Source organism: Pleurodeles waltl, chromosome 3_1 (assembly GCF_031143425.1).
Source record: "Pleurodeles waltl isolate 20211129_DDA chromosome 3_1, aPleWal1.hap1.20221129, whole genome shotgun sequence".
Taxonomy (NCBI): domain Eukaryota; kingdom Metazoa; phylum Chordata; class Amphibia; order Caudata; family Salamandridae; genus Pleurodeles; species Pleurodeles waltl.
Genome location: NC_090440.1, coordinates 533,542,941 through 533,563,715, shown reverse-complemented (window position 1 = coordinate 533,563,715; position 20,775 = coordinate 533,542,941). Strand labels below are relative to the sequence as shown.

General features: G+C 45.8%; 1 protein-coding gene across 1 annotated transcript in view; it reads left to right on the top strand.

Annotated features, from left to right (window-relative positions):
* IGDCC4 (immunoglobulin superfamily DCC subclass member 4) overlaps positions 1 to 20,775 on the top strand; it is a 468,431-nt gene that overhangs the window by 167,582 nt on the left and 280,074 nt on the right. The window contains exon 3 of the mRNA XM_069222840.1: positions 3,949 to 4,090. Coding sequence (XP_069078941.1) covers positions 3,949 to 4,090 — 142 coding nt within the window. The remainder of the gene's footprint in view (positions 1 to 3,948; positions 4,091 to 20,775) is intronic.

The window sequence follows — 20,775 nt, the reverse complement described above, 5'->3', positions numbered from 1 at the left end:
ACACCTGGAGGTAGCTCAGGGTCTCTTTGGTGAATGGGGTGAATCTTGACTTAACTTGTTCACCACAGCCTAGAATGCGCAGTTTCAGCACTTGTGCACAAAGGAGTTTCCAAGGTGTCTTTTGCTTGGAGACGTGTTCTTTGTTGAGTGTAACTTAGGAGGCCTGTATGCCTTTCTGCCAGTAGCACTCCTGCCCTGAGTTCTCATGAAAATCAGGACTGATTGGGCCCAAGTCATCCCACTGGCCATGGATTGAGCACGGATAGTATGGTATCCAGAACTTCTGGGCTTAAGCATTTGTCCTCTGATCAGGCCGAGCCTTTGGGATGACCAGCTGTTGCAGCAGCAGGGCAGGGCTGGGATCTGCACCTGGGACTTTGCAATCTCCACCTTCATGCATGGAGATGAGATTGTACAGCAACAGCTGAACACATTTGACCTTCCTCCAGAGGTGGTTGATGTAATCTTGGCAGCAGCCATGTGTTCCTTGACTAAAACTATGTATGCTTGTTGTTGAGGCAAATTTGAGGCTCAGTGCAGTACTCCGCAGGTTGACCCTCTTCAGGCTAAGTTGTCTTTTGGTTTGTGTTGTCCTTAACCTGGCAAGGCCTTGCCCCAGGCACATTTAAAAGATACCTTTTGCCCCTTTCTGCTTTTATTTACAGCTGCCTGATCAGCCCTCTCAAGTCCCTGTTGTTATGAGATTTTTAAAAAGATTACAACATTTGTTGCCTCCCTCTCCCTTTACATTCCACAGTGGATACATTAACTTGGTCCTCTCCTATCTAATGTGTGTTCCATTTGAGCTACTTCACAGCTGTCCCTTGCAGCCCTTCACCCTCAAGACAGTCTTCCTCGTTGCCATAACATCGGTGAGGCTTGTGAGTGACCTTGAGGTTCTCTGTGTCAACCCTTCACACACCACCTTCTTCCCAGATAAACTGGCTCTGCAGACTCCCACATCCTTTCTGCCAGATGTTGTGACGCTGTTCCACGTTGGTCAAACAATCACCCTGCCAGTGTTCTGTGCACTTCCTCACCTCTCTAAGGAGGAGAAGAAACTCTATCACTAGCACTCCAAAAGAGCACTGAGCTTTTACATAGATGGTGCCATAGACCATTGGGTAGACAATCAGCTCTTTGTGGGGTTCTCTGAGGTGAAAAAAGACAATGCTGTGCAGAAGAGAACCATCTCCTGCTGAATTGTGCTCTGCATTGCATTCACCAAAAAGCAACTTCTGAAAGAACTACATGCTCAATCTACCAGGGCCAAAGCTACTACCACTACATCAGCATGTGGAGTCCCAGTCCTAAGCATTTACCAGGCGGCTACGTAGGCATCTCTCCATACATTCAGAAATCACTATTATCTGGACAGTTAGATCTGACCAAAAGGGCATGTTGCAGCTCGGTTCTGTCGACGTTCTGGTTTAAGTCCATCACAGCCCCCCTCCAATTTAGTACTGCCTTGGTATCTCTTTAGAATATTAGGAATCTGCAGCTATGATTGGACTCTATCCATTAATAAGATCCCAAGTCTAGGAATTGGTACACTGGTCCACCAATTTGCTTTTAATGGCTCTACGGACAGTCTCAAAAGTAAGTGACTTCTGCATGCGGGAGTGGTGCCTGAATAGGCTCTGCACATCATTTCTGGAGCGGAATAGCATCAGTGTGGAACAGCACTGTGCCACCTACTGCCATGTAGAGGTACTGCTGAGAAGTTTCCACATCCAGTCTAATGCTTGCAGAATATTGAAAAGGTGAGCAATCTGCACCTAGATAGAGTCCCTACCAGAAAGAATATTACCAAAGGTAAGTAACTTGTTCTTTAGGAATTGTGTTTATTTGTATGTCTATATTTATTGTAATAATTTTGAAATCAATGTATATATTGACTATGTATGATTAAGAGTTTTTTGCACGGGATTTCACAATTTCGTCAAAGTTTTATATGCAGGATTATATACAATTCATTTGGTTATTGCCTTCGGAAGGTTATTGCTGTTTGGTTTCTAACCCTGTGCCCTTCTGAGGGATTAGTCTCTTTCTGATTCTTTGTGTTGGAGGCACAGCCAACGGCAGATGTGAATTGCAGGGTTCTCTCCAGGACATTTCAAGGATCCTTTGTGCTGGATCTGACTGAGGGCTGTTTAGGAGGTGAGTAAAAGGCCCCTTTGAAGCTAAGGAGTTTCCCCTAGCTCCTTTACACCCTTTGTTCTCTGGAAGGGCTTACCCCTGCCCTATGAGTAATATGTGGCTAAGTGGGAATGCGTTTCTTGACTTGTTTTGGTTTGTTTTGGTTTCTGAATCCCACCTTGCAGCTCACTCTTAGCAAATACCTTCACTGGACCAGTCCAAGAGGAATAAGCAAAATACAGAACTGCCCAATACCTGTCTAAGAACTGACCTATTGGATTAAACATTTCTTGTCTGCAACTTTAGACTAATGGTGGTGCTGAAATTTCATGCCTGTGTGCCAAAATGTATCTACTAGAAACCAAGTTTCCACACCAGTGGTGATATGAAAGTCTCATGCTCCAGGGTTGGATTATCCACATCCAACTCCCTTTGCCAGCTTCAGCACCCCAACCTGGAACTTTGATCAAGTATGAGAATTAACCTACTGCTCAGGAGAGAAATATGAGGTGTCCTTGCATGAGGGAGACACTACTCAAGAGAAGAAGGGTAAAGACAAAGAGGTCACTGGGAGGGATCTGCAATATTGCATAAGGGTGAGGAGTCCCAAGGTCCCCAAAGTGCTGTCGCAGCATGACTAAGCTCCGTGACTCTGTGGTCCCAGCTTTATCAGTTGCTCTCATGAGATTTTTTTCGACCCTTTTCTTACATACTACGTTACGATCCTTTAGCTGGTGCATTTTTTATTATTATAAACACCTGTTGCATTTTTGTCCATGCTACATCTGAACCATTTATGTATACTGTTACCTTGTGTGTGTATGTGATGTGATTTAAGTAAATTACTTATTCTTTTTAAAGAACTAGGCACTGATTGGACAGTCCGTTATTAACTTGCTTTGGTTGGTTTGTTGAATTATGTGTCTCTAACCCAAGAATACCTCCATGAGTAAGCATTGGGTTGCTGGACTTCACTACCCTGAGAGTCAGGTGCTAAAGCGGTGTATTTGGTGCTCAGTTTTGTGACTAGTACTAAGGTTCTTCCCCAAGGCATCAGTGGTAAGCTGATGTGATTGACACAGTAACCCCTTTCTGTTCTGGAGATCCTAAAAAGGTTCTCGCAGGCAGCATTCAATAGCGTGATAAACACAGTGATCCTTAGCAAGGGGCCTAACTATGAGTGCCTGACTCTAGAGTGCATATTTCATGAAAGGTGGTCAGAGGCAGACCCTGGAGAAAGTATACACAAAGAATAAGAGGAAGTCCAAGGGGAGAGGCCACTATATCTCTGTTATAGTTAGGGGGAGGGAAGAGCATTATGTCTGAATAAGTGCAAATATTTATGTAGCTTATGGTAGGAAAAATCCATCGGACATCTCTACCATGAGAAAAGTTGGGGTGGGACCCCTTTACGAGAGTGGTCCAGAACACTGAAGCCTTCTCTAAGTGTTATGCTGCCCGGGTGCCGAAAGTTGCTTGAGTGACCAGGCTCGACCTGGGTGACTGACATGTGCATGGAAGAGATGAAGCTGTTAGCAGTAGCATTAAACTTGGGGTCGTACTCTCTGTGGAACAGGGCTGGATAAAAGGAAGCTTTGTAAATGAAAACAGCCATCTAATGTACCACAAAATGAAGAGCAGGGTATTCCACAGATTGCTCCCCTGCAATGCAATGTAGCACCCCCCAGATTATTGTTTAATCTTGTTGCTTTACCCAGGTTCACCCACTGGGTGAGTATATGTTGCTGCTCCAGGTTTTCACTGGTGAAAATACTGACAAGTTAATTCTGTTTCCTCTTTTATGTCCAGGTTTGTCACGCTTTCACCAGCACCCAGAGTCTCAGACGGTTTGGGAGCATGGCTTGGCACACTTCGAGTGCAGTGTTGAAGGTCTGCCAGTGCCCATGATCACTTGGGAGAAGGATCAGAAGAGCCTGCCCCCTGACACCAGGTGAGCATGTCCTTCTACTAAACATGTCCTACACCCAGCACTGGGTGAGCAGGCCCGTCTTTCTAGAACTGTTTAAACATCCCCTGCCCCTTTTCTTCCCATCACTGTGTGAGCAGGCTTTAGAGCAGGGGACCTGTATTGATGGGCTAGACTTAATTTGTTGTTCCTGTTGTGCACAGTTTCAAACTTCTGCTGCCTGTCATCAGTGAAACTTTGACATAACACGAGACAAGCCAAAGCAAGATCTGCTTTTAAGGAGGATTCTCTTTATTGCAGGAATTACTTCCAGTGAATGTTATTCACTCATGCAGCATAACCTACTAAGTAACTACCAGTATGGATCTGGGATGCAATGCTGAGACTGCAACCCTGCATATGTGGATCCTGCTGTGATGGCTGTTGATAGTAGGGACACATCTCCTGGTACTTTTGGACTCTTCAGATGCCATTTACCATGGGAGTTTGCTTCACATACTGGCTATTTGCTTGGAAATATTAGTCAGAACTCCACATTCCTCATCTGAAGAGGCTGACTTGCCCAAATATAATACTCAAACTCTAGAGGCTTTCCTTATGCTTTTGGAGTACCTCAGAGGTTGCTGCTGAACCCCTCAATCTGCATCCTTACTTGCTGACGTCACTGATCTCAGAAGGCCGAGAAGCACCCCCACATCAACATGACAACCAACTGCACTTCTCCCTTTCATTTCTAAATGACATGCAAAATCTAGAAAACTTTCTGTTCAAGTCCTAAAATCGAGCTCCTTCAACCTTCAAAAAGATTCCTTCTCCCAAACTGTGGAAAAGAGCTGCCAGACCATCGATCAACTCTTGTGGAATTTGAACCTTTGATTGTCTCTCCGGCCATAATGTCATGTGCTAAATCTGTGAGCTTCATGATTCCGCAGATCTAAACATAGAAGTTCATGTAGGTAAGATCACCAAAACAAACTTCAATGGCACAGACTTTGAAAAAGTGAGCTACCCATCCTGATAGTCAACATCCTAATCCACATTTGTCTTGATGCAGGAATGTTCATATTGATGGTCAAAGCCGTGGTACACTCACTAGAGCATAGAACATGTACTGTATGTCTCCTGTCTTGATTGACAATTTTGTTTTGAATGCACCTCTCAACGCTCTGAGCTGCTGTGCTGCATTTGGCGAGACTCTGCTTTAAGTATACTTTGCAATGCTCACACCAGATACAAAAGCTTCAAGGTATAAAATGCCATCAATGTGCCCAGACTGGTTTGCAGAATTGGACATTGCAGACTGGGAGCTAGGATTGACTAGCGGGACCCCCTGGGAGGAAGCCCGAAGCATTGCAGCACACTGTACAATTCCAGGCTCCAATTTGTGTGACAGTGGCAGAAGAGGCCGTGCTCAAGGGACCCAAGATACATTGTAAAAATGTACTTATTAGGAGATGGTTTATTTTGTAATGGATGAGTAACTACCCAGCAGCGCAGCCTCAATCTCACTCGGTATCTAGGGGACTTCTTTTGGTTCATAAAGACGCTAGCCAAACCTAAAACCTGCCTGGGCCAAATATACAATAGAGCTCTTAGAGGGAAAAATGTAATTGCTGCTTTTGGTCCTGGCACTTTTTGCAGGGTTATCCCCAAACCTTTTGCCGTCTTCCTCCTATTTGTTCTGACCTGTTTTTGTTGTCTTTGGGACTCTGGGCACTTTGCCATTGCTAACCAGTGGTAAAGTGCATACGCTCTCTGTTCAACATGTATTGGTGAGTGGTTTATCAATGATTGGCATATTTGATTTACTAGCAAGTCCCTATTATAGTGCATCATGTGTGCCCAGGGCCTGTAAATCAAATGCTACTAGTGGGCCTGCAACATTGATTGTGCCACCCACATGAGTAGCCCTGTAAACGTGTCTCAGACCTGCCACTGTAGTGTCTGTGTGGGTAGTTTTCAACTGTCATTTCAACCTGGCAACAGCACCCACTTGCCAAACCTTCCCTTTTATTACATGTAACTCACCCTAATGTAGGCCTAAGGCAGCCCCTTGGGCAGGGTGCAGTGTATTTAAAAGGTAGGACATGTACTGGTGTGTTTTACATTTCCTGATAGTGAAATACTGCTACATTCGGTTTTCACTTTTGCAAGACCTGTCTTGCCCCTATAGTAACATGGGATTGCCTTGAAATAACTTTTAAGTGTCATTTTCCATTGGAAGCAGACGGGGATATGGAGTTTGGGGTCTCTGAGCTCACAATTTAAAAATACATCTTTTAGTAAAGTTGGTTTTTGAATTGTAGGTTTGAAAATGCCAATTTTGGAAAGTGGGCATTTTCTTGCTTAACCATTCCATGCCTCGGTCTGTGGAATTCACGTCTGGGTCACGATAACGGTTAGGCTGTTTGAGAATTCTCTCTAGGCAGTCACACAAAGGGAGCTGAGGTGCTCCCTGCATTTCCTGATGGGTCTTCCTGAGAACTAGAGTGGTGGGAGGGGCTGACGCTTGCACCCAAATAGGACTGTGCCTGTCCTTACACAAAGCAGTCTCCTATTGCCTGGAGTGTGTCTGGGGCCAGGGAAAGGAAAGGCAGGGTCTTGTGCACTACAAAGAATTCTCTTTGAAGTTTGCCTACTTTAAAGACAGAAATGGGTATAAGTACTGTATCTCTGACACCACATGGTTAGAACACTTCTGGACTGAGGACATTTTGCCAGGCAGAAACACTGAATGCTGTAGGAGGGACAGGTGCTCTACCTGTTGCTTTGTTGTGCTGGTCTGCTGCTTGCTGCTTCTGTCCTGGGAATGAAAGAAATGGACATTGCCTTATTCATCCTGCTTTCCAGGATTCTCCAAGGGAATGAGTTGAGCTTGCCTCCTGTTAGGAAGTCTCAAGGCCATCAAAGACTTCACCTGCCAGTGCCTGGGCTCTCTTGCTGAGTCTCTAAATGGTGCCAAATCAAGTCCCTGGGTCACAGGAAGTGAACTCTGATGCAACTAAGAAGAAGCTAGGCACATCAACTCCAAAGCGAGTTCAGAACCAGTGGCACTCTCTGACTCTGCGCTGCCACCTGCACCGGAAATGTGGTCTCTGCTGAGTGCAACGACCACGACCTGCAACCCAGGCCCGCCGCAGCGCCTCCGAAGTCTGGCCACAGTGTAAGTCCAGAGCACTGTGTCACCGATGTCCCAGGCTCTGTGCAGCAGCTGTGGCCCTGTGGTGTGATTGTGACATTGCAAAGTCGACACCTTGTGTCTTCACCTGCTGGATTCATCGACCCCGCCTTGTACGGAACTGATGCCTCGCCACCGACACCACATCACCTCCCCTGCAACTGTAAGGAACCAACGCCTCACCTTCCCTGCCTAGCAGTAAGGAAACAACGCCTCACTGTAGCAGTAAGGAACCAACGCCGCACTGGCTCCAGCGACACCTTACCTCCCCGACTCCATGCAGCGTCTTTGTTTCCTTATCATTTCCCAAGGTACTTTGCCTGGGTTCCGTACAACCCTTTGACTGGCCTGCACTCCCTCACGAGTGGCGTTGGACTGTTGTAAACGACTCTGTCAAGACGTTGTGATAGTCCCAGTTGGAGCGATTGTGTTTCTAAGTGCTATACTACATTTATTCTTTAAAATTCGTATGTCTGCTTGTGTAGGTTGGATTTTTGTTGTTTCGGTCTTGTTTTACTCAGATAAATATTAGCTATTGTTCTATTTGTTAGTGAGTGTGTGCAAATACTTTACACATTGCCTGTGAGACAAGCCTTACTTCTCATACCAGGCTACAAAGGGGGTGAGCAGGGGCTATCTTAGCTGTTTGGCTCCCTTACCCTGACTAGAGTGAGGGTCCATACTTGGACAGGCAGCAAACACCACTGCCAACTAGAGACCCCATTTCTAACAGCTGTCAGTCCACTGCCTCCATGCAGGCAGGTTGAGCACACGCATGCAGTCTCTGAGGAGACATAGAAATCATGTTCCCTGCCTTCAGAGGGCCCGAACCACTCACAAGCTGTCAGCTGGTGTTGTCTGTTGATGCCCCTGTCGCTGAACATCTGACAGCTAGAAGGAGCGAAGTCCATGTTCTCAGAGTACATTTTTGCCTCAAGTTTATAGACATGCGAGTCTGACTCTCTGTTTGCTCTTCAGAACAAAGTACATTTTGGTTGGTCTTACGATATTTTAGAATCTCTGAATAATTAACTTTTTTTATCACCTGATTTCTCTAAATTACTTATCACTTAATGAACAGATGGGAGCACGCAGCATAACACATTTTTCCCTAATTGTTTCCAGCGTGAGGGACAAAAAAACTTGAGCTACTGTCTGGAGTGCTTAGTTTTCAGCTTGTTCCACGAGGCAGAAAAACGTGTGTTTATTTTGCAGATATGTGCAATGTACTGACTCCTACATCACAGAAGTTTGCCAGATGTGTACACTCTACAAAATCGAACACATCTGAAACAGCCGCAGGGGTCTGTGCAGATGATCAGAGAGAATGTGTTTTACTGCAGTCTTGAAAAACAGACGTGCTGCTCTGATATCCTTGATGTTCCCTGTGACTTCATATTATCACGTGCACTGCTTCCATGTGCAGCACTGCTCACAGACATCCCTCCAGGAGAGTCGGGCATCTGGCTATCTACAGGTGATTGCTGGAGGTTGATTTTCAGAAAAACGAAGGCCTCTCTGAAATGGCTGACAATTCGTCACTAACAAAGTAGAAAACTTTAGGATCCAGCATCCAATGGTAGAAAAAAACATCTTCTACTTGTGATTTATTGGACTTCTGAAATGAAAACAAGTTGTACTGTTCCGACACCAACACAAGATTTTAAAACAAATTTTAAAAAGTGTTGGGACGGAAGAGTCCAGTGCATGGTGACAGCATTCACCCCTACTGTGAATGCTCTAGGTGCATGAATATCTGGCTCCCTGGTATAGATCATGCTTGTGCACCATGGCTCATGTCTCATTGTGATGCTGGAGAGGCGCACCAAGTGCTACCCTTGTGTAGATAGAGGACTACTGACCTTACCTGGAGTTAAGTGACATGCGTTTTGTGGTGGCAGCATATCCGTTTTGTGTTCAGTACAATCAGTAATATGAACAGGCCTTTTTTCCCTGTGTTATTGGAGTGGGGCCTACTGGTGCACTTGTGTAAAGTTCAGTGGCTGTGTGCTTAACTCACCCTTGGCCTGCGTGGATGGGGTGCGGCCCGGACAGATCGAATACGTTTGTGTGCCTGCTTTTACACATACTTTCATGTGCGTGCCAGGCTGCACTTTGCCTGTGAATGCTATATAACATGGAGACTTGTTGAGGTCCATTTTAGAAGCACTGGGGTCAGCAGAGGCAGGAGATGTGAGGACTGCAACCCCCATACAGAAGATGTGTATTACTGAGGGCTTGGGAGGGACACATACACACACCACACATACCACAAACCTGTCCACATCGAAGATATCTCTGTTTCCAGAAAGAGATAACTGGTCAGTGGGGCCTGAGCTCATTGTTAGGGATATATTGTGACCAATAAGGTTGGCACTTCCAGGGAAACTGAGGGGAAGGCTTAGACCTTTAAACCTTTATGGGCGTATTTCAGTGGAGGCCGATATGATCCCCGGTTACTCCTGTGTTGTGCATCTATCAGAATTGAAGCCACTCCTTCTATGGCAGACCATCCCTTTGACAAAGGACAGTGCAGAGGAGAGAGCACTTCAAAGGAGCTGACACCCCAAACACAAGTTTCAAAGGCCAGACACGAAATCACATCTGTGTCTGAATTTGGACTACAAAGGTGGGAGCATGAGTTCATCCTAGGTTGAAAAGCTCCATCTCACCATGCAAGAGAAGATTGCCAAGATTTCTTGCTGTTGGAACCAGGTCCGGGGATTATGGTCTGCCAGTCTCCCTGCTGGATGAGGGGACATCACCCAGGAAGTCAAGACTGCCTCCCCTGAATGTGAGTAGAGGAGAAACGCCTAGAGTATGTCTTGCTTCCAAGACCAGTGTACCCTGTGTGGATGAGATCACCTAGAATCTGTCTGTCTGTCAGGACCAGAGAGCCCTGTGTGGAGGAGGAGAGTGTCTTGAGGGATTAAGGCCCACTGAGGATCCTTTCAAGTGGATCCTGGTGAGCAAAGTGTGAGACACTTGATTTTGTCGGGACTGTTGTGGGAGTGCAGGCCTTCTGCTGGAACTTGTGGAAGCAAGAGCCATTGCACCTGTGTGTGATTGCTGTGGTCGGTGACACCCTATGTAGAGCGGTCAATTACTTGTGGGGGAACTGTATTCAGTGACCCCATGTGGCAGGAGGTGGTCACTGGAAAGTGCGGACTGTCGCTCCTGGAAGTGCTGTACTCTGTGTCCCCATGTGCTGTGAGAGGGCTACCATGAAGTGCATGCCATCTCTCGTGGGAGCACTGTAGTCATTGACCCTTTGTACCGGGGGTGAGCACCGTTAAGTTGGGCCTTTGACTGTGAGAGTGCTGTAGTCGGTGGCCCATGTGCCTGGTGAGAGCCACCGTGGAGAGAGGGTCATTCCTCTGGTTCATTGTGTCAAGGATGTTAAAAGAACACTTACTGATTGCTTCTGGAGATGCAACGGATGTCCAAATCCAACGCAGACTGTCCCAGAGCTGAAGAGGTCCGAAGCAATGCTGAGGAAAGACCACAAAAGGACACTGACCCTCTGAGAGGGGAGACTGAAGCTAGCAAAGTAGCTTCCTGGTCCTCCCATGATTGCTTCCTGCCACTGGGTCCGGTAAGGCTGTTCTGGGCCATTGAGGCCGCTAAGGATTTGCACAAACTAAACACTGATCTTAAGAGGGCTGTGTGAATGATTTAGTGTGTTGTACATGCTTTCTGTGTTTACATTAGTACTCCTTTTTGATATAAAAGGTAGTATTTGACTCAACAGTCATCTTATTACTGCTACTGTGCTATTATGCTTATGTTGAGTTATGAGCCTGTGTATACCTGAAGAGCTTTTGACTACTCGGCCCGTGCTAACACTGAGAGTCAAGTGCTGGATGGGATTGTACTTGGCCCAGTTACTTAGGACCCATAGTGGGTTGCGCCCTGAGACTATTTGAGTAAATGACCTCATCACCCACTTTTGGGCCCAGTAGACACTGCTTGCACTGTGCCCCTCTGACTGATGTTCTGACAATGAACATCTTACTTTTAACAATGCTTATCTATCTGTCTGCCTGTCTATCTCTCCATCTATCTATCTATTCATATTAATAAATCTAGCCACTTCATCTATGTGGCCATAGCATATACTGTATAAAACACATGGGTTATTTCAGACACTTTCTTTCTTTGGCTATTGACCATTCCTTGCCATGAGGTATAAAACTGCCCAGTGGTACAGTGTCCTGGGGATATCCACCAGCTGGTTCCCAATCCTCTGTGTTTAAAATGAGAAACCGTGATAAATTTGGGTGGCGTGGAATGCAGAAGTTCCAGAGTGGATGGAAAAAATTTAAATCCTGAGATATAGTCTGACACCCACTTCCAAACAGTGATCTTGCAGAGCCTAGAATCCCCGTGAGGTGACCGCCTCCCATAGAAAAGGCCATTACCATACAAAGTGCTGCACCCTGTGGTGGGTAATTTGTACCACACCAAGATCTGCAGCACTCAGTGGATGGAATCCATTTCCACATCTATCTCCCCTGCTGGTTTCATCTTTTTTCTGTATTGCCTTTGATTTCAATGAAGACACTTCATGCTGTGTCACTCAGTGCATTTACTGTCAGCCAGTGCTTCATTGGGGTATTTGTATGCCTGTTGAGACACGGCAGCTAAACCGTTTTGTATTAATATTAGTGGCCATTTCCTCAAAGGCAGTGTGTTTAGTGTAAGCTCTCCGTGTGCGTGTTTTCGTTGCTGCCGCCCTGTTTCCTGTGTGAAGAATGAGCTTTGGCTCATCGTGTGCACGGAGACCTCCCCTACTAAAGCTCCGCCATTTTCCCTTCTCTAGGAGGAGTGGACTTGTGCTGAAGATGTCAGTGTTGACAAGTTCCTGTCAGTGATACCGCTTGGCTTCTGTACTTCTCAAATTATGTAATTTGGTGAAATTAGAGATAGTCTGAAAGATATCAATGAAGTACAGAAGAAACCCTTGTGGAGAAAGATCTGTTTCCCCAACCGTGACCCTCCATTTCATGTTACCTCCTGCAGTGTTGATGTTCATCAGATCCATATTAGGCACCCATAAGGAATGCACCATTGCTTGGACCAGATTTTACCACTGTCTGTCTGTCTGTCTGTCTGTCTGTCTGTCTGTCTGTCTGTCTGTCTGTCTGTCTGTCTGTCTGTCTGTCTGTCTGTCTGTCTATCTATCTAACTACCTATCTATCTATCCCTCTGTCTATCTATAGATATATACATATATCTATATGTATATATATATGTGTGTGTTCGATGGCATGTGTACACACATACATATGTGTGTGTGTGTGTGTAGATAGGTATTCACTGGAAAAATAACAAAGGTTACAGAGTCATTATAGTTAGATGCACAATTAACTCGCTCAAAACCATAGAAATTCAGCAGTTATAGTTAGGTATCTCAAGTAACTACAAATGGTGCCCTAAGGTGAATATAACTCACGCCCCCGCCATGCACAGCTTTTTCATCAATAATTTTACAGCAATTGTTGCAGTGATATTGCCAATGATGTCATATGTATATATACACTAAAAACAAACAAAGGTTACAGGGATGTTATAGTTAAGAATTAGAATTGTTTTTAAAAAACATAGAAATTCACTTACAAATGTAAAGGTTACAGGGACGTTATAGTTAGGTTTTGAATTTACTCTCACAAAACCATAGAAATTCAACAGTTATAGTTATGGTTATCTGAAGTAACTATAACTAGGGCCCCATGGTAACTATAACTTGCGCCCCCGACATGAGCAGTTTTATCCTCATTAATTTTACTGCACCTATTACATTAATGTTATCAAAGATGTCATGAGTGTTGTAAAATGTGGGGTAATTAGCAGTGCTTGGCAAGGGGAGAGCCTACCCTTATATATACCAAGCCCTGAGCCACGCACGGCCTTTGGCTGTTTGCTGTGGGGTTGGCCGCAGGGCCTGGCCACTGGCCAATCCCTTATAAGCACCAAATCCCGCGCCACGCCTTGCCTTTGGCTGTGCGTGGCAGGAGTTGGCTGCAGGCCAGGCCCTTCAGCCAGACCCTGTGGCCTACCCTCCATAACCACCCAAGCATGCACCACACACTGCCTTTGGCCGTGCGTGGCCGGGGTTGGCCACAAGGCCTAGCCCACAGCCATCCTCCTATAAGCACCAAATCCCATGGCAGAGTTGGCTGCAGCCTACCCCCTATAACCACCCAAGCCCACACTACACAGGCCTTTGGCTGTGTGTGGCCAACACCTATAAGCACCCAACCCCGGCCGTGCGTGGCAGGGGTTGCCCACAGGGCCTGTGGGAATCCCCTAACCCCCTAGCCTTGGTGCTGGGTTCCCCTGGGATCACGCTAAGACAAAACATATTTTTTTTAAACTTTATACCACAAATTTGTGGGTAGAAAAATGCACAGTCTGTGTGCTTATATACAAAAAAAAAAAAAGGCCTGGGTGGGCCGGATCCCAGGGGCATAGACAATTGTGTAAAATAAAAGGGCGGGATTCATGGGCCCCCCTCCTAGGGCTCTTTTTTGCCCAAGGGACCGCCACCTCCCCGGGGCTTTATTTAAAAAGGGAAGGGGCTGTGCAGACCCCCATCCCTCCATTAGACTCAATGAGCCCGGGGATCACCACCTCCCCGGAGTTTTATTTTATTGATGAAGGAGGGGAGCACGGACCCCCATCTTAGGGCTTAAATATGCCCTGGGGACCACCTCCTCCCTGGGGCAAAATAAAGACTAGTGGGGGGACGCACAGACCCCTAGAGCCCCAGAGAAAATCACCTCCCTACTGCCAAACTCCTAAATTAAATTGGGAAGGGGGCATCGTGGGCCCCCTCCCAGGGTCCGGCCACATCCTACTGGGTCCCCTTGCCCCACCTAGGGCACCCACTTTACCATGATGGGGACCGCGGGGGAGCCTTCTCCTGAGGGAGCTGTCATTGCTCCCACATGCAGGGAGCTGCTAAATATGCAGCACCCTGCTTGCTGGAGCGAGCTTTCATCTGTTCCATGAAACAAAAGAAAACTCCTCTCCCAGCAAGCGGGAGCAGGTTTCAAGCTCTTGCCTGCAGGGAGCGGAGTTAGTGCTTGCTTTGAGATTGGTGGGAGCTGTCACAGCATACTCATTAGGGTTTAGATATCAGGAGCTGGCCCTGAGGGGTGGCGGTCCTAGGGCCATAAATGGCTCTAGGAGAGGGGGCCATGTGGCCCCCCTCCTTTGTTGTGCAGGGGCCGGCCTCGGGGAGATGGTGGTCCAGGACATGCATATGGCCCGGGACGCGCCCCCCTCCCGCTTCAAAAAATGGAAATGGAGAGTGTACTTTCCTGGGGCGTTGGGGGGTGTCTGTGCACTAATTTATATTTAGCCCCGGGGAGGTGGTGGTCTCTGGGGCTTCCAACAGCCCCAGGAGGGGGTTTGTGCGACCCCTCAATTAATGAAATAAAGCTCTGGGGAGGTGCTGGCCCCAGCGCCCATTTGAGCCCATTGAGAGGGGTCCTCTTGGCTCCCCCTCCAAAATAATAATTTTTAAGCACTTGGGAGGTGGTGGTACCCGGGGCTCTTAGGAGCCCTAGGAGGGGCCCCCGTGTGCCTCCCTCTTTTTATATATTTTGGTATGCCCCCGGGATCTGGCCCACCTGTTGGCTTTCTTTGAAAACAAGAGCGGAAGTCCAAACTTTTTATTTTCTTTCATGCTGCAAGTTTGCGGCAAAAAATGTAAAGAAAAATGCATTTTTGCCTTTGCCTGGCCCCCAAGGGGCAGCAGGACCAAGACTAGGATGTCAGGGTATGTATGCCCTGTCCCCTGTTCATTATTTTTTATGTTTTTGTTTGGGACTCGGCTGAGTCAGATCTCTGCACAAGATCAGTAGAATTTGCGAATTATCCGCACACTTAGGTAAACAAATTTGGATTTTCTTTAAAATCTCAAACTACTGAACACCAAATAACAATTAGCATGCTTTTTGGACCAGGAGCTACCTTTCTGCCAACTTTAGTGTTATTCCGTCCAGCGTGTCGGGCTGTAGTTGTGTCTAAAATCTTTATGGTAATTAACATGGGAAAGCCGCTTTTTTTTTTTACGCCCCATCTGTTTCTCGGCCCCCGCTTGACAAATCACAGCAAAACTTTCCATGCACAATAAGATCCTAGAGGACACTTTCATGAAGATTCCTCATACAATGCCAAAGAGAGCCAAGTCAAAAAAAGCTTTTCCTATAGAACCTAGGTCCTAACTATAACTACCTACTGACAACTGCCAGTAGGCGATATATCAATCTAAGACCCACAATAGTGACAAAACTGGGTTTTTATGGATATTGGCATGCCCTGTGGGCTACCTGTGGTGGTAGGTGCTTGGGGTGGATGGAAGCTGCCCTTGCCAGTATGCCCAGCTGTGTCTTCGGGCAGTCTCTCAAGATACCGCTCCGTATCTGTCAGTTTGTTTAAAGTCTTGCAATCATTGTTCTGAAGGGCTAGGAGCTGGAAGCAGCGCGGGGTCAGAGAAGTTGTGGTGCTTCCTTTTCATAGGGTATTCAGGAATCCTGTTGTGTCAAATTCACCCTATACTTTAGTTTGAATAGAGGCCTATTTCCACAGTAGAAAGAATATCATGTGCTCTCAGTGCTCACCCTACATTGTTCAACATCAAGAACCCCAGTGTACTTCTTCCAGGACATTTTTGTAACCTTTGTATGCACATGAAGGCAGTGAGGGAAAGTTTCCTGAATGGGGGTAATGTATGGTAGCAAATGAGCTCTCTCTGAAGGATGAAAAGCTGATCCTCATCTGTTGGTAGCCTATGACCTGCACATTACTCTGAGATTGTAATGGATTCTAACAATGCAGCGGCCCATTAACCCCTCTGCTGCCAGGCCTTTCCCCCTCAGGTGCCAGGACTTTTTTGGGCTATTTTGGGCAGTTTGCGCTTAGGCCCTCATAACTTTTTGTCCTCATAAGCTACTCAGGCCAAATTTGCGTCCTCTTTTCCGACATCCTAGGGATTCAGACGTACCCAGAGTTTGTGGATTCCTCTGAAGGAGACCAAGAAATTAGCCAAAATACAGCAAATTTTTTTGTTTGTTTTTTAAATGGAAAAAAGGGCTGCAGAAGAAGGCTTGTGTTTTTTTCCCCTCAAAATGGTATTAACAAAGGGTTTGCGGTGCTGAAATCACCATCTTCCCAGCTTTCAGGAACAGGCAGACTTGAATCAGAAAACCACATATTTCAACTCAATGTTTGCATTTTACTGGGACATACCCCATTTTTACTATTATTTGTACTTTTAGCCTCCTTTCAGTTAGTGACAGAAATAGGTAAGACACCAACGCTGGATCCCAGAAAGCTAAACATTTCTGAAAAGTATACGAAATTCTGAATTTAGCAAGGGGTCATTTGTGTAGGTCCTACAAGGTTTTCCTACAGAAAATAACATCTGAAATACAAAAATATTGAAATTGAGGCAAAAAAAGCAGCAATTTCTCTCCACGTTTTACTATGTAACTTTTTCCTGTCATGTCAGATTTTCAAAAGCAATATATCTTTACATCTGCTGGACTCTTCTGGTTGCGGGGATATATAGGGCTTGTAGGTTCATCAAGAACCCTAGGTACCCAGAGCCAATGAATGAGGTGCACCTTGCAATGGGTTTTCATTGTATACCGGGTATACAGCAATTTATTTGGTAAAATATAAAGAGTCAAAAATAGGTATCAAGGAAACCTTTGTATTTCCAATATGGGCACTAGATAAGGTGCTGAAAAGCAGTGGTTATTTGCACATCTCTGAATTCCAGGGTCTCTATAATAGCATGTGAAGTACAGGGCATTTCTCAAACACACGTCATTTTTAGACACTGTCTTACATTTGGAAGGAAAAAATGTAGAGAAAGACAAGGAGCAATAACACTTGTTCTGCTATACTGTGTTCTCCCAGGTCTCCCGATAAAAATCGTACCTCACTTGTGTGGGTAGACCTAATGCCTGCAACAGGAAATGCAACATGGACACATCACATTTTCCTAAAGAAAAATGACCTGTTTTTTGCAAAGTGCAAAGCTGTGGATTTTGGCCTCTAGCTCAGCTGGCACCTCGGAAAACCTAGCAAAGCTGGACATTTCTAAAAACTAAACACCTAGGGGAATTCAGAATGGGGTGACTCGTGGGGCTCTCACCAGGTTCTGTTACCATTAATCCTTTGCAAACCTCAATATTTGTCAAAAACAAAAAAAAACTTTTTCCACACATTCCGGTGATGGAAAGTTCTGGAATCTTAGAGGAGTCACAAATTTCCTTCCACCCAGCGTTCCCCGACGTCTCCTGATAAAAATTGTACCTCATTTGTATGGGTAGGCCTAGTGCCCACGACAGGAAATGCCCCAAAACACAACGTGGACACATCACATTTTCCTAAAGAAAACTGACATGTTTTTTGCAAAGTGCAAAGCTGTGGATTTTGGCCTCTAGCTCAGCCGGCACCTAGGAAAACCTAGCAAAGCTGGACATTTCTAAAAACTAAACACCTAGGGGAATTCAGAATGGGGTGACTTGTGGGGCTCTCACCAGGTTCTGTTACCCAGAATCCTTTGCAAACCTCAATATTTGTAAAAAAGAAAAAAAAAATCCACACATTCTGGTGATGGAAAGTTCTGGAATCTAAGAGGAGTCACAAATTTCCTTCTACTCAGTGTTCCCCGAAGTCTCCTGATAAAAACTGTACCTCATTTGTGTGGGTAGGCCTAGTGCCCACGACAGGAAATGCCCCAAAACACAACGTGGACACATCACATTTTCTTAAAGAAAACTGACCTGTTTTTTGCAAAGTGCGTAGCTGTTGATTTTGGCCTCTAGCTCAGCCGGTTCCTAGGAAAACCTACCAAACCTGGACATTTCTAAAAACTAGACACCTAGGGGAATTCAGAATGGGGTGACTTGTTGGGCTCTCACCAGGTTCTGTTACCCAGAATCCTTTGCAAACCTCACAATTTGGCTAAAAAACACTTTTTCCGCACATTTCAGTGATGGAAAGTTCTGGAATCTAAGAGGAGCCACAAATGTATTTCCACCCAGCGTTCCCACAAGCCTCCCGATAAAAATGGTACCTCACTTGTGTGGGTAGGCCTAGTGCCCACAACAGGAAATGCCCCAAAACACAACGTGGATACATCACATTTTCCTAAAGAAAACTGACCTGTTTTTTGCAAAGTGCCTAGCTGTGGATTTTGGCCTCTAGCTCAGCCAGCACCATGAAAACCTACCAAACCCCAGACATTTAAAAAAACTAGACATCGCGGGGAATTTAGAATGGGGTGACTTGTGAGGCTCTCACCAGGTTCTGTAACCCAGAATCCTTTGCAAACCTCAATATTTGTAAAAAAAAATAAAAAAAACTTTTTCCGCACATTCCGGTGATGGAAAGTTCTGGAATCTAAGAGGAGTCACAAATTTCCTTCCACCCAGCGTTTCCCGAAGTCTCCCGATAAAAATTGTACCTCATTTGTGTGGGTAGGCCTAGTGCCCACAACAGGAAATGCCCCAAAACACAACGTGGACACATCAACATGATCTATTACAAAACTACCTGTTTTTGGAGTGGGGGAGCACCTGCGTTTTTGGTCCCAGGTGCAGCGGTCATCTAGGGAAGCCTACCAAACCCAGACATTTTTTAAAACTAGACACCTGGAGGAGCCCCTGGAGGTGTGGCATGCATGGATCCCTCAACATTTTCTTACTGCAAACGTCCAATATAGCTAAAGAAAATCAAATTTTCCACACTTTTCTTCGTAGGATCTCTGTGCCGGCATAAATTTCCTACCACCCAATGTTCCCTTCGGTCTGCCAATAAAAATTATACCTCACTTGTGTGGGTGGGCCAGGTGCCTGCAACAGAAAAAGGCCAAAAACCTGTATATAGGGATAGGGATAGCACAGCGAGTTGATAAGCACGCATTTTTCTTTTATACATCTTTAGGCTGACTCTGCTTTGGGGACCCACATAAGTGAGGTATCATTTTACTTGGCAGACTGAGGGGAACGCTGGCTGGTAGGAAATTTGTGCCGGAACGGTGATCCTACAAAGAAAAGTGAGGAAAATATGCTTTTTTAAGCACATTTTGAGATTTGCAGGGGAGTCTGGGTAAGAAAATGTTTGGGGATCCACTCAAGCCACACCTCCCTGGACTCCTCCAGGGGTCTAGTTTTAAAACATGTGTAGGCTTGGTAGGTTTCCCTAGATGAAGGCCGTACCCGGGACCAAAAATGTAGGTGCCCCTATACCCCCAAACACAGGCAGTTTTGTAATAGATCATTTTGATATGTCCACGTACTTCTGTGATGTACCAAACTCAAAAATTGTGAAAAGAAATGCACTTAGGTTATGTTAAAAAGACCCCTCACACATCAACCAAGTCGGTGGCATGCTTCATCATCGGGGTCCCAACCGAGACACCTAGCATGTCACTGGTGTGCTGCAACGTCTGATTACAGAGGAGCAGGTTTTGTTATTTTTACCATACATACTGGTTGGATTTAGCGCAAGGGTGAGTGATGGTTCAGTAGATCAAATTTTATTAACAAGAGATTTCACAAAAATGAAATGCACTGTTAATAACTGAAAGGCCAAAAAACTGAACCAATGACTCACAGCTCGTGAGCTGTAAAGCCGCGACAAGGCACCAACCACTATACAGTCCATTCAGACACCTTTCACACATGACATGTACAAGACGATTCACGCCACGGGCCCAGCACATTACAACACTTACATCGACAGCGCCATTCAAGGGCCTGTCACTTTCGTACTCCCACATGCCTGATACAGCAATCACACCAGCTGATGGGAGTGTGTGGACTGGCGTTTGGCTGGCACGCAAACCACCAGCCAAGCACCATCCCATGCACAACACCAGACAAGTACCACTCCATGCACACTGCCAGCCAAGCACCACTCCACGCACACCGCCAGCCAAGAGCCACTCCACGCACACTGCCAGCCAAGCACCACTCCACGCACACTGCGAGCCAAGCGCCACGCCATGCACACCACTATCACTTTTTTTTTTTAAACAACAAAGAAACCACTAACTAATTATAAATAAGTACAAAACTACAAACACAAATGTTCGAATTGAATACATGACAGTAAGGCAAATAGTGAAACTAAACATATGAAAATATAAAACAGCAGTTTTCATCTCACAGTAGTTCCCAGTAATTCTTCTGTGTGTGGTAGCTCCTGAAACAGCCAGCCACACACACCTCAGGCTTTGAAGGACAGTCCGGGCAGTACATCCAGCTCTCCCTCCAGATACCTCTTTGGGCACAGACTCTACATTTCTTAGTGGGCAAGTCTTTTTTGGGAGTGGGAGGAATGTGATGAGGAAAGTGGCAATCTTTCAATCTACCCACATCCTCAACCACCATGTGCTTATAGTCCAAAATGCATGCAGGTTTGCGCACTTCTGCAACCTGACCTCAAACAGTCACAGGGGAAGTACTCTTGTCTCATCATGGATGGTAGTTAGCATATACACATC